Here is a 14,840-nt window from a genome sequence, read left to right on the forward strand (position 1 = left end):
CCCCACTTTTCATTTCAAATTCTGTATTTGACACCAAATACTGCACTTGCCCACAAAAACACCTCCTGTGAGGTTATTGCTATTTAGTTATCTTGGCCAAGTCCCCTTATCCTTTGAGGACTTTGATTCCCAGTCTTCATTCCTGCACACAATGCTTCTATCACTCTGTGAAATGTAAAATATAAATGGACATATCATTCTTATCCTTTTCTTTTAACTACTTGACTTCCATCAACTCTAATAAATTTGATCTCCTTTCCACCTCTGCAATCCATTCCAATGGCCACCTTCTAAACCAGTGGTTTGCAACCAGGGCTGTGCATCAGAGTGACTTGCAGAATTCCATAAAATATCAATGTCTAAGGCCCACCCAGAGTGTACTATATCAGGATTTCTGGGTGTAAGCCCTGGGCAACTAATGTTTTAAATTCCATAGATGATTTTAAGACTAAGTGGAGAACCAGAGCTATATCAGGCCTTTTCATTATCTAGAATGACCCTTTCTCTGAAATGTTCAACTTTGTTATCTCATTCTATGAGCTGAACCTCCCATCTTGCTAGCTTTCTAACTCTCTCAAGCCATTACTACTATTTCACCTCTTCTTTGATCTCAACAAAAGCTTCCAATTCTTGGATCCCTACATTTTTAGCTAATTTCTTAGCTTCTTCCTGGCCCAGACTTTATGGTCTATAATTTCAATTGCTCTTAAACAATTGCCCTGGAAACTCTTGCTCTTTGACCTTCTCTTGCAATTGTCCTGCAAAACCCTACCTTGACAGAATCCAACCATCAACTCTCTTCTTCCATACTGAAGTTACTGAAAGTTGTTTGGAAAAAACCACATAGCTGTGCATATTGGTGTTCATAGACAATAGCTGGGTCATAATTAGTGCTTAGCAATATTTTCCTTTCCCCTTGCCTATTTCCTTTCCCACTCCTCTCACTGAATATTTTATCACTTCACTGAAACTTCTGCTTCACTCTTTTCTCTCTTACTTTCAGCATATGAAATTCTTTCCATTGTCCCGTTCTTCTGCCTAAGGGTTATTCTGCCACTGGTGTCTAAGTCCCAGTCTTTCTCATTTCTCCAATTTCTCCTTGTATTTTCTATCTCTCCTCCTCTGCTGACACTTTCTATGTGGCTTAAAATATGTTGTGATATCTCTTCGTTCCTTAAAAACTAAAATGATCTTAAATCTTTCTCTAAATGCTATTGTCTCTCATCTTTCCCTTTTCTAAACGTCTTGGAAAGGCAATCTAGACTTCTTTAGCCCTCAATGCTTGAACCATTGCACTGAGCCCCTGAGGTGAATAATTAACCTCTTCCTTGAAAATGATTACTTTTTAATCTTTTTCACTATTGACTTCTCAGTCAGAACTGACATTGATGACCATAAATTTCATGGAACTAACTCCTCCCCACTGTCTTTAACACAGCACTTTTCTAAAGTCTGTTGCTACATTTCTTGGTCTTCTATTGACTCTTTAAATAGTATTCCCAGGAGCTGTTCTAAGTCTTCATCTCTTATCACACCTCTCCCTTAGGTCACCTCATATACTTGTATGGTTTCAATTACCATCTATACTAGTGAGTCTCCCTATAGTCTCTCCAGCCCTGTACCCTGACCCCATGAAGTTAACTGTCTATTGAGGAGGTAAGGTTTGACATGAAAATGTATCAATTTTCACTACTTTTTTGGGGGAGATTTGAATTTTGTTCTAAAATATTTGCTCTTGTTGCTCAAATTTCATATATTCTAAATATCTTCATCACCACTTATGATAATCATCTCTGGAATACTAAAGGTTTCTTGAAAGTTATCTTCTAGTAGCATCACACCACTTGGATTAACAGGTTCAGATTCAACTTCAGCCAATGACTGCTCCTGTGTCTAATATTCATCCACAACCATAGGTTCTTTTTCGATTCAAAGTTTTGTTTTGTCTATAAGAGGGATTGCTGAAAGATATTTTACCATATTTAGCCAAATTTTCTCTCAAGTAACATTAATGACAGGCCCTGTTCAATTATCTAATGACTCTTTTATTAAGATTATAGCATTAATGATGATGTAGGAATCCCATGCACTAAGATCTTCAGATAGAGCGACCTTTGTAAGCTTTTAGACAAAAAAGTCATATTATTAATTTGGTATACATCTTCTTGAATGACCAAATGAAATACTGGTATAAGGGCTTGAGGGTCTGAGACATGAGACTAGTTATAAAGACAACCTTAACATTAAGATGCACACTGGCAAGTACATCTGAAGTGCCAAAGGACTGTGAAAAACCAGCAGGACTTTGAATTCAAGACTTTTTAAAAAATAGTCTTGAACTCTCACAAGAAAGTACTTTTCAAACAATTCCTTACATAGAAAAGGACTAATCCAGGTTTTTTTGTTTGCACAAAAGTACACCAGAAACTGGCTTGGTTTTTTCCTCTGAGAAGATTTGGGAATAGTTTTCTATAGATGAGTGATGATATCACTATGAGGTCACCTGAAGTAGTGGCACAAAATACAAATGTAAGCTTCCTTATTTTTGCTGACCTCATCTTAGTATCAATTGGCTCCTACTCTTCAAAAGGGCAAGTAAGATTGTTCAAAGCATAGTGGTTTCAACAGCACTGAAGACATGTGCAGGCATATAGTCCCCTTCTTCAATCACTTTCTGCAATTGTGGCAGATACAACACAGAAGCTGCAGGCTCCAGTAATTCTTTCTTTGGCACCACTGTCACATAAATTTGTTCTCTAGGTCAGGGCACACCATAAGTTTCTCAAACTATCATTTGTTCCTAATAAGATTTTTTCCTGGACCCACATCAGTGTCTGAAAATATGTCTTTAAAAATTCCTCTTACAAGATTACAGATTCCTTACCTGGAAAACGTTTCTTTATTAGTTTGCTTGTCTGTAATCCACATGTTTAACATAATTTCTATCTTTTTCATCTTGTCACAAGGGATAAAGTATCTTTTAAGTGATGTAAGTGTACAAGAGACAATATTGACATTAGTAAGAGTTTCAGCTTTCCTTATGATACAAATTGTGGATTCATTAACACCGTGAAAGTGACCTACGAAGCTATTTGCTTTACCTTGAAGAAGTATATCAGGAATGTCCCTTTTTTCTTCTAAAGGCATTACCCTTCTTGAGCTTTTGGCAACCTTCTGTGGTAACAGTGGCTCTATACTTCATTCACTCTCTTCTGACTCAATAGTCACATTCATAGAAGCGATGTTTAAATTTTATACTAATTAATACAACCAGGCAATTATTTACCAAAGATTTTTATATCCCCTGGAGATATAAAGTGTCACCATATTATATTTAAGCACCAAATGGTATTATGAACAACATAAGAATAAATGATCGTATATTGTTGTGATACCCAGTGCAAATAGGGATGATTATGTGGGGACAACTGGCAGAAGATGAGAGAGAAAACAAATGCCTTGGAAATTTCTTCCCACCTTGTGATAATAGTAAAAAAGACAGTAATGTGGCAACTGGATTGACTCCTATATACTCAGTTCAAAATTTTCACAGCTGTCAAACAGGTACACAGAAGTAAATCCATCTATAGTCCAACATCCAATAAGGAGAACTTGAAGTTTAGAAAGGATTACAGTAAATTCTCCTCTAAGTTATCAGAAAGTCACTGTTTATATATTCCCATATATTTATGATTTCCCTTAACTTAACACTATGAATTCAATTTTATATGAGAAGTAAACACAACATAAGTATATTTTATGTAAACCACAGTATGTCAATCAAATATTAACTTCTGACAAAATGCAACCTCTGAATAAGTAGACATAAAGGTCAGGCAGGCCCTAAACAGACAATGCTCAAGAAATGACTACCCAAGAAGGAAAGTGATAATGAAAGAATAAACCAGCCCCTTTTCAATGCCCGCACACTGATACTTTACTTTTATCCCCTCCTCCTGGGAAGATAGAGCGAAGCCTGGCTTTCTTATTCTTCTCTTCAGGGGCCATAGGAAGTGGTTTTGAGCTGTGGTTGAGTGCTGAAGAATCCCGGTTGTTACTATTCATCCTCAGTGGGGGAGCTGGGGGTTTCTCTTCGTTATCCAGAATGTCAGACATCTTCAGTTACAGCTAATTGCACAGCTCCTAAAGGAGAAGAGGAGAAAATAGGAGTTAAGAAAGGAGAGGTCTAAAAAACAATCTAGTAAATAAAGGGATACTAACATCTTAGAAACAAAACCATTGGTCTCACATTTTGTCAGCTTTTTCACTGACCATTTTGAGAGGTCTCTTTTCTTTTCTTTTCTTTCTTTCTTTCTTTCTTTCTTTCTTTCTTTCTTTCTTTCTTTCTCTCTTTCTTTTTAAAGAGAGTCAGGGAGAGAAAGAAAGAGAAATATTGAGCTGACCACAGAACAGAATCGAACCAGCAACTCCCATGTGCTAGGATGGTGCTCCAACCAAACCAGCTATACAACCAGGGCCTTCTTTTTTTTTTAGAAACAGAAAAAGGAAGGAAGAGAGAGGGCAGGAGGAAGGCAAGCATTAATTTGTTGTTCCATTCAGTTTTGCATTCATTGGTTGATTCCCATATATGCCCTGACTGGGGATGAAACCTGAAACCTTGTCCTTTTGGAAGGACACTCTTAACTGACTGATATAACCAGAAAGGGGCAAAGGTTTTTCTTTCTAGAGTGAAAGTCACTGCTTCCCTAAAGACCAATAATGCAATTTCCCAAAGAGAAAAGTGAAGGCAATAATTAATGGCTTTTTAGTATGTACACACAAACACATAAGGTCCCATCCTTGTCTCAGAAAAAACTCTATTTTTTGCTGTCCTCTCGCTCTTTTAATGAACAATTTACAATATTTCTTCTTAAAAATTTTTTATCCTGATGATTGTCATGGTAGGGTAGCACAACTTCCTCAGAATCCAAATTAGCACAGGTTGTGTTATTGATTTTTAAAGGCCCACAAAAATGATTTGTTGGCTGCTTTGACATTGGGATACCTCTGGTGTCTGATTTTTATATTTGTGTACCTGATTTACAAAATACACTCTACTGTTTTATGAGAAAGAATGGAGAAGCAATCTAATAGACATGACAGTTTCAGCAGATTTGGGGTATACAGAGAGAAGAAACAATTCCCCATCTTCAGGTAGCAGATAGAAGATAAACCTGAACCAAATGTCACCATGAGCAAAGAAGAGCTCCAAGGAGAAGACCTCTTTCTGAGGAGATACTAAAAGCTTGCTCCTTATCATATTTTGTGTCCTGGAACAGGGAACAAGGAAATTGACAAGGGTAAAATGGTTGTAAGAACCAGTCTGGGTTTTAGCAACTTATTTGTTCTTAATCTCATTATTATTTTGCATGTTATGCTTAGAGCTAAATATATTTGGGTTTCATCTCACTGGGAGGGTAAAGTGAACTGGAGAAGTGTGGACTACTCAAGGAAATGTTTCTGTTTCTACCTGTTTTCTTATTTTAATTCAAAACCTTAATTAAGGTCCTGAATCTTGCCATGGCAAGTCAGGTATTAGGAGTACCGTCCAGCCTGACCAGGCGGTGGCGCAGTGGTTAGAGCATTGCACTGGGATGCGGAGGACCCAGGTTCAAGACCCTGAGATTGCCAGCTTGAGCGCAGGCTCATCTGGTTTGAGCAAAGCTCACCAGTTTGAGCCCAAGGTCAGTGACTTGAGCAAGTGGTTACTCGGTCTGCTGTAGCCCCCTAGTCAAGGCACATATGAGAAAGCAATCAATGAACAACTAAACTGATGATTGATGCTTCTCATCTCTCTGCATTCCTGTCTGTCTGTCCCTGTCTATCCCTTTCTCTGAATCTCTCTGTCTCTGTAAAAAAAAAAAAAAAAAGAAAAAAAAAAAGTACCTTCCAAGTGAATCTTCATTGTAACTACAAGGAAAATCAAATTCCATTGCAACAAAATCTCTATAAATTTATCAAGTTTTAGGTGGCACTAATTTAGGAACATAAGAACTCTCTAAACACAACTGTGCACATCACTTTATATCAACAAGATTTACTATAAACAAACCTCGGTACAAAAACAACAAAACCAAGATCTCCTCATTACCTATTATAGTGAGAAATAATCTATCATAATTATTTTTAGCCTTTCAGTTGTTACAATACTTATTATTTTCATTAGTGAACTATAATGAGGTTATATCATGTTATGTAGAACAAATTTTAAATTTTACTATGCTCTAAGTTTTCTCAAATATGTACAGCCTGTGAATATTCAAGAATAATAGAGTATCAATTAATAGCTTCTCCATCTGCACAAATTATTGCCAACTAACAATGATTAGCTTGATTTGGTCAACAGATCACTTTTACTCTCTTAAGTGTCATGCCTTTCACTATCTTAATAAATGAAGATCAGTTTTATTTGTCAGTAATCACGATAGTGAAAATACTTAATATTAAATGTTTTGTCATGAATGGCAACAACTTGACAAGTCTCACATTTTCTAATATAGCTGAAACAACCATAGAAGGCAAAATAAAAAGTAACTGTGATATTGAGGATAAAGGCTCCTCCTGGACACTACTGGTAATAGTACATATTTTAGCTAGAATACGAAACTACTGCTAATGGTTTTGCATTCCCTTTTGCATTTGATTTTGGTCCTTCTAAACTCACTGTTTCTCCACAATAAAAGTCAGTTTAAGACTGACTTCATCAGTGGCATTATTCCATTTTGGACAGGTTCAAGATTTTAATTTAGTCATTGAGAATAATTTGTTACCAGAAACAAAGCACTATTTTCTTTTTTTGTTGTTTATATTTTGTTTTACTTTTCTGGGTACAAAAAGTAATTTCTGACTATGATGTGATTATTAAATGAAGCTCATTTATACAAAATCTAACTTATATAATAATGAAATTTGGTTAAAAAATGAAATTTAAAGTTATTGTAAACAAACTGAGGATTTAAATAAAAATACCTGGAAGAGAGATTTCTGAAAAATATGTCTCACAGGAACATAGGAGCCACCATATTTAGATGATATAGATTTTCTGGTGACTGATTATTTAACCTGAGATTATAGAAGTCAGAGAAACACGCATGGCATTTTTAAAATGGTATACAGAGCTGGTCTTGCATAATAAAGCAAGCAAGAGTCTGGGTCAGTCAGGGTTCTAGGGAACCTATGTAATTTAAAATACTAGGTTCCTTTGACCTTGATAAATGGATGTGGCATGCAAAGTGTCCTTTTTGGTTCCTAACTAAAGGCCAGAAACTCAAAGGGTAGATGTCCTGCTTCTTTTTAGGATGCCTGATTATCTTGACCTTGTTTGACCAGATATATTTTTGGTTGGGAAAAAAAAGGATTACTTGTAATATAAAACTTAAACTATACTCTACGATATTACACTAGAAATCCCTGACCAAAATTCCAACCCCACACACTTCCTGTGGTCCATATCACAGCCATTTTGCAAAGGACCCAGCTTACATAGCAAACCTTTCTACAGCCCAGCAAACTGGATCTGTTTAAATTCCATTAAACTCATCATGAAACTATACAGATTGGAATATACTTTTTACAGACATAAAAATGAAGTTGAAAATTCTTTGTCTAGTCCACATGAAGCACAGATCCAATAATCACTCCTTTAAACTAGACATTTCCGATTTGATTTGCCTTGAATTATCCCGATGTTACTTCAGTTGTTTATTACCCTTTACAAGGTAAAACCAATCGCCATGTTCTTCTAATGGTTCCAAATAATTCTAAGTTGGTGATATAAGAATAATGCAGTAGGCTCTTGTTATTATTAGCTCACTTTCAAAACAAATGCTTCAAAGTGTACTTTAGAAGACTGATGTAGAAAGGGTTCTTGGCCGAAGAGCTCAGTCAGTTATTCCATAGTGCCATCTCGAAACAACAAGGTCATGGGTATGATCCGTGGTCAGGGCACACACGGGAAGCAACCAATGAATGCATGACTGAGTGGAACAACAAATGAATGCTTCCTTTCCTCTTCCCCTCTTTCTCCCTTCCTTTCTCTCTTTAAAAATCAACCAATTAAAAAAAAAAGGATAGGCACCAGTAAGGAAGTCTCGCTGTTAATGTAGTTGTTTCCCAAGTGGGAGGCATCTTAACTATTCCACACAGAAAAAAGGAGGATTACTTATATTATGTTTATAAACAATGTCAATTTACCAAGCTAGGTCCCTCCCCTGAGACAGCTTTTTACAAAGAATACAATATAATGGATTGCTGGTTCAATCTGCCTATGTCTTTATTTATAAGATCTTGAAAGAGACTATTTTGTTTGGAGTGCTGTAGGCTCTATTTCAAGAATCTTATAAAAGCACCATTATTCTCTAAGAATCCAATAAAAATGTTTATCTTTAAAGTTAAACTGTTGTTTTTCCCTTCTGCAAAAGAACAGAAACTTAAAAGTGAGTGGCACATTTGATCCAGCCACAGGCCATTCATTTAACTTTTAGAACTTGGCCCTTAGCATTGTGGAGAAACAGCACACTTTAACAAACAAACAACAACAAGGCTACTGTTTTTTTAATGGACAAACGACAACAAAAATGTTATATCTGTTCACAGATTGATTCCATAACTGAATACTAGGTTTTTCAGAAAGAATTTAAATGGCTTCTGTGAACTGTATATATGTATGATCCAGCCCCTGGAACTTAATATGGTTTACCAATGCTTAGTAATTAAAATTCATCTGTAATAAGAAATGAACCTCTTCTTGTCTCATGATAGATAACCAAGGAGCCAGAATGTCCCTTTTTCAGAGTATTAGGAAAGATCACTTCTATTTTCCCTTCACTCATCTTCCTTTTTTACTTCCCACTTCTCCTCAAAAAACATGAGGGCATGCATACACAGGCCATAAACAAAAATATACACACAGTGCTTCACTCATTTGGATTTATTTTTTCAAGGGACAGGCATGGAGAAAGACAGGAACATCTTGATGCTCCTGTATGTGCTCTGACTGGGGAATTGAACTGGCAACCTCCATGCTCTGAGACAACGCTTGAACCAACTGAGCATCTGGGCAGGGTTTATTATTTATTGATTGATGATTATAGAGACAGAGAAAGGAAGGGAGAGGGAAGGGAGGAGGAAGGGAAGCATTCATTTGTTGTTCCACTCAGTAGTGCATTCATTGGTCACTTCCCATGTGTGTCCTGACTGGGGATTGAACCTGCAACCTTGATGTTTCTGAATGACACTCTGATCTGATTTAGCTAACCAGCTAGAGCTCACTTGAATTTTGACACAGAGATTTACTGCAAAGCATTTTAGAAGAATACATTTATCAAGATGCATGGCAACTTTAAGTGAAATAATTAGGAATTATAAACAATTGTTATCATTCTCTCATTCTTCCAAAATGCATTTTCTTAATCAGTACGGTGTCAAAAATAGACAAAAATGTTCAGTAGGTTAAAAAAACAAACAAACAAAAAAAATCACTTGCATGTTCCTGGAGCCAAGAGAAAAGATAGGTAATCAATTATACTCTAGGTAATGTGGCCAAATTCATACTGTGGCATACATATTGAATTGGATGCAACCAAAAATGCCAATCATACCCATTTGCCACAGGTGTTGTACCCAGGTGTATGAAGGGTCAGAATCCAGAAATGCTGGCTTTACAATTTGCAAGGCCATCTGTTAAGCGATAAACAACTGAAACAAATTATTTTCATCATATCTGGTGCCATCAGAGGCAACCAACATGTCTGTATTATCCTCTCTGCTTACAAAATCTAAATAATTATTTATTTGCATATCTTCCCAATGACAAACAAATATTGGCTTCCTTTCAAAAACTAAAACTCCAGGACAGTAGATGAACAGTCATGATGTATTAAATCCAGTGGTAAGTTCCCAAAAGCACCAGCCACACAAAGTTAGCACTACAAATTGGCGAGCACACCAATATTTCTTAATATTCTTTTATATCAAGCTAGTGTAGCATAGGAATGAGATGTAGCTTAGGGAAAACTTCCAGGATGAACTTCCTAATGTTTCTGCGATACATAGAGGAAGAATGGAGTTGCAATACACCTTGGGCTAATGAGATAACTGCCAAACTGACAAGAGCACATAGGAAAGAAGATAAATTTTAGGATCTTAAAATTGAAGTAAAAAAGTCAAATAAATCACTAAATCAGGAGTAACGAAAATGAAAATATTTTACATTTCTCAAATATGAGAAATCTTACAAGAATTAGTTCTGTACATCAAGAAAAATTAAATTTTTAGTGACAGGTTCTAACATGTATTTAACGTCAGCCAACGTCTCCTTTTTACAATAACTACAACACTGGGATGTTCTTTGCATTTTAGGATAAGGTTGCTGCTTTTACTATCAGAATGATGTATACACTGAATTGTCCTTTGGTGGTGGGAAAAGGGATCTAAGAGCTACCAGCTGGCTCTTTCCTGGGGCTACCAGTAAATAAAAGCACACATTTTCAAGATGGCTACCTGAGCTTCCAAGTATTGCCTAGGACTGGGAAACAAACTCTGCTTTACTAACTAGCCTACAATGATACTGAACCTTCTTTACCTTGTTCACGTTATTATCAGTTGAACCAACTAGCTTAGACACTTATGACTGACAATGTAAGAAGATGTAGCAAAATGGTTTTAATTGCCAAAAATATAAAAGAAAATAATCATCTAGCCTTCCACAAAAGTACTATAATTTAAAAGAATGATTATACATCGTGTTGCATTTCTACAGCAACTTGCACCTGAAGATTTCTAGTGAATTTTCAGTCATTAATTCCCATAACATGCTAGGATGCCAAAGAGAAGAGAAAGAGCATTCATCTCATTTTACAGGAAAAAGAACAAGCATAGTTTGGGTCTCCCAGCAGCTCTAAATTCATACTCACATTCCCAGACTAGGTGGACAAGAGACAGAGAAACCACTAACCTCAGCCAGCTAGATGGGCCTGAGAATTTCTATCATCTTGTTTCAAATTGTACATAGTCATTAAACATGTTATTTTCCTTCACTCAATAGAGCATAAGCTCCTTGAGGAGAAGGCTCTCTGTCATAATTGTGCTTTCTTACTGCTTAATTCAGTGTCTTGTTCCCAGTAGGCATTAAATACACATGTGAGTTAATGAAACTGAACTCTGTACATTCTATGCATTTGTTGTGGTTCTGAGTAAGTTTTTCATAATGTTGCATATGTTCATATGCCTACTCACAGCATGTCTGAGCCAAAAAGGCATATTCGGAAATAATGGTACTAGTCTAACTTCCAAGAAATTGGGCATGATATAGAAACCAGCTACCATCTGATTACCAACACCTCATTTTTCACTTTACAACTTTTACATGTCTAAAGAGCTTCTGTGTCTTGCTTTTGTTTGAGCTAGACACCAACATGTGAAGAAGGGAGTTTCATTCCCATTTTTCACATAAGGAATTAATAGAGTATAAAGGTGACTTATCTAGGGTCACAAAATAAGAAAAGAATTGAGACTTCTCAATTCCCTTTCCATTACACCAACACAATGTGTATCTAAGTAAACCCACAAATACACACACACTCTTCATATATTTACGTTTAACCTCCCAAAATATTCATATGACACTTGCAACTTTTTTACTTCAACCCATTTCAGGATGGTACTTACTGATTTCAACTGCTTTTCTCATCCAAAGGCCCAAGGCTAGGTGATTTACTGACAGAACTCCAACAGGTTTTGTTGGCTGGTAATACCAATTCTTAGACGGCCTTGTTTTGGAGCTTGTCTGTTCTGGGGCACTCACCAAGGGAACTCTGCTATCAGAGACAGGGGTGTGCTGTTTCAGAGAGCCTCACCTGGGAGATACCATTACAGTGTGTAGTGGAGGGAAGCCATTTCTAAGATCATTTGATCAGGAGGAGCCAAGCTACTTGTTAGGAAGATTTGCAAAGGCAGCCAGACAAGCAAGGGAGGTAACTAGCTCTTTTTACAGCTGCCTACTTTCAATCTTAGATCCTGCAAGAGATAACTACTGACACACATACAAGTGCACTCACATAGAATACATTCATTTTATTTCTCATACATACAAGCAAATGAGGTAGTTTCTGCTATAGTCCTGTCCTGTAGTAACATCTTTATGAGTTAGTTCCATTGTTTTCAGCAAGAACTCGACATTAAATAAATTCAATAATCCAGCACACTGTAGTTGGAAAATTCAATGACAGGTTGCAAATAGGGAAATCAATAGGGAAATCCCAGCATCCAGATCTCGTATACTGAACATATTATGTGGGACAAATAGTTTTTTTCCCCAATGACTTCTTAAGCTTATAAATGTATGCAGTACCATACTTCATTATTTATTGTGTAGGCTACATGAGCTAATAGCAAGAATATGGAAATTATCATCTGATGTATATTTATATTTTCAAATTGATGTATTATTACATATTTCAGATTTTCATTTCCAACACTGATGCTTCCAAGAAGAGAAAGTAGATGCATAAAGAAGAGAGGTAGAAATGTTTTAAGTATAAAAAAAACTGACTACCATAAAAGATGCTTCAAAGAAATGTGTGGGAAATAGAAAAGGGGAGTAAATCCTAGTAATAAAACATTTCCTAGTTCTTAAAACAGAATGTAGTATCCTAGAAAGCATTCAGATGGAAAAAAATGGATTCAGACTAACAGCCTAAGTGAGCAGGATATGGTAAACCAACATCTTGAGTCTCTGGGGTTCTAGCTGCTCCCTGTCACTATGCGTGAGTCATAATTATCCCTTCCCTGACCCACTCCAGTGAAGAGCTGAATATTTCTTTAAATCCAAGATTAAAATATCAATTCCGGTAACTTTTAGGGCTTCTTGTATACCATATATATGTACAGGTGCTTGGGCACTGTCTTCTAACATGTGTGTTGCAGCTCATCATTCTAGGTACTGGTTGTAGTCTCAATTTGACTGTAACCCCAAACAGCTTTCTACAGGGAAGGTGCTCTGCTTTTCTGGATTTAAGAACTACATGGCATCAATTGAGAACTTTGTATTATTTTTAAACCATGAATTTAGATGAATTTAGTAATGCTCGTATCTCTCTCTCTCTCTCTCTCTCTCTCTCTCTCTTTCACACACACACACAAACACACACACACACACACTGCAGACAACTTGTCAGAACTAGAGGTCAAAGAATTTGAGCCAGCATAAAATACAACAACTCTTCCACAAACTTTTGTTCCTTGACCTAGGTTTACAGCTTACATTTTAAAAGAACTAAGCATACATCTCAGTATCTTATCTGGTGTTTATGTTTAAGGAAGAGAAAATATTATCTATGATAAAATGAGGTTTTATCAAACACTGAAAGAAGAATGAGACATGACAAGTCTTACTTTTTTTTAATCTACCCTTCTTCACAAATGTTGGAGGATAAACATTCAGTTGGCCAAGGCCTTAGTTGTACTAATTTCTCACCTCCTATCCCCACTAAAGACAAATTTTTGTGTTTTAAAGAAAGCTTGCCATGGATCTAAGAAAAGATCACAATCCACACAAAAAAAAATTCTTATAGAAACCAAAAGCTAAATCTGAAGGATGGTCTCACAATAGAGCATGTTGGCTTTTTCCTGGCTTTCCTGTGCCTACCTAAGCAGATCTTCACTTGCAATCTGTCGGACCCATCAAATAATGTATTCCTTTTGCTGCCTATTACTCTACTTATCTGTTTACAGCTGCCACTGTGCACTTATATACAATATGCTTCATCACTGGTTCATGCTAGAGCAGATCCCTATTCTAGCACATGATTAGTTTTGCTCCCCCACTGCTCACATACACACAGAGATAGCCATTTGCCTAAGTCTCTTTGTGTATTTAACATACATTTTAGGTGGTAACCAGTGATAACTGGAGTAATACCTATTACAAAATGAAGAGTGAGATAAATAGAGGTCTACAGCAGTTCAGAAGAGGGCAAGACTCTCTTTAACTGCTATCTTACTAGGTAAAAATTGGTGCTAATAATTATACCTTCATAATAAAAATTATTTGATATTTTTTTCAAAGAATATTACTGCCTTGCCTTCCATCCCCATGCCACCAAATTTCAAATATATCATGTATCATTTCAGGTACAGGATATATACAAAGAGAAATGACTAGAGACTAGTTCCTGCCTTCTAAGAGTTGACATTTCAGTGAAGATGGCAGATATGCATACATACAACACAGAATACAATGTGATGCAACCTAGATAGGTACAGGATGCTTTGGAGGGAAAGAACAGGAAGAGTATTTAATGTTCCCAGAGGGATCAGAGGATATAGCACTTGAGCAGGTTACTGAAGGATGAGTATTAGTTCACCAGGATTTAAAAAGTGGAAAGCATTAAGTTGATTTAAGCCAATATTCAACAGTATATTCTAACCAAAAATAACTAAACCACAGTAGATTTATTTATTTATTTATTTACCCTTGTGCTCATTTCTGTTGAACTAAGTGATGCTGGTGTTATGTAGAGAAGAGAGCAGATCTATAAACTCTGGAAGAAAGTAACACATACAAAACTTTTTTTAAAAAGCAAAATAAAAAAAAATAAAATAAAAAAATAAAAAGCGAAATCATTTGCTTCTGTTGAACTACAAAAGACGGATTAATATGGTATAACACAATGTATTTTCTATAACTATAGCCATTTATGAACATGACAGACCTCTTTTGTGGAACTGTATTGAAAACAGGGCACTCAGGAAAGAAACTCCTTCTTTTCTCTTAGAAGAAACCTCTTTTCTTAGAAGAGCTAAGAACTGTCTTCTTATACAGTTTTAATTTGGGGACAGAG

At 36.2% G+C, this 14,840-nt stretch overlaps 1 protein-coding gene across 7 annotated transcripts in view; it reads right to left on the reverse strand.

Moving 5' to 3' along the window:
• The window catches only part of PAK3 (p21 (RAC1) activated kinase 3), a 284,659-nt gene that overhangs the window by 85,632 nt on the left and 184,187 nt on the right, over positions 1-14,840 (reverse strand). For all 7 annotated transcript variants that reach the window (XM_066249398.1, XM_066249391.1, XM_066249395.1 and 4 more), the window contains one exon: positions 3,942-4,143. In XM_066249398.1, coding sequence (XP_066105495.1) covers positions 3,942-4,116 — 175 coding nt within the window. In that variant the 5' untranslated portion in view covers positions 4,117-4,143. The remainder of the gene's footprint in view (positions 1-3,941; positions 4,144-14,840) is intronic.

This window comes from Saccopteryx bilineata, chromosome X, assembly GCF_036850765.1.
Source record: "Saccopteryx bilineata isolate mSacBil1 chromosome X, mSacBil1_pri_phased_curated, whole genome shotgun sequence".
NCBI lineage: Eukaryota > Metazoa > Chordata > Mammalia > Chiroptera > Emballonuridae > Saccopteryx > Saccopteryx bilineata.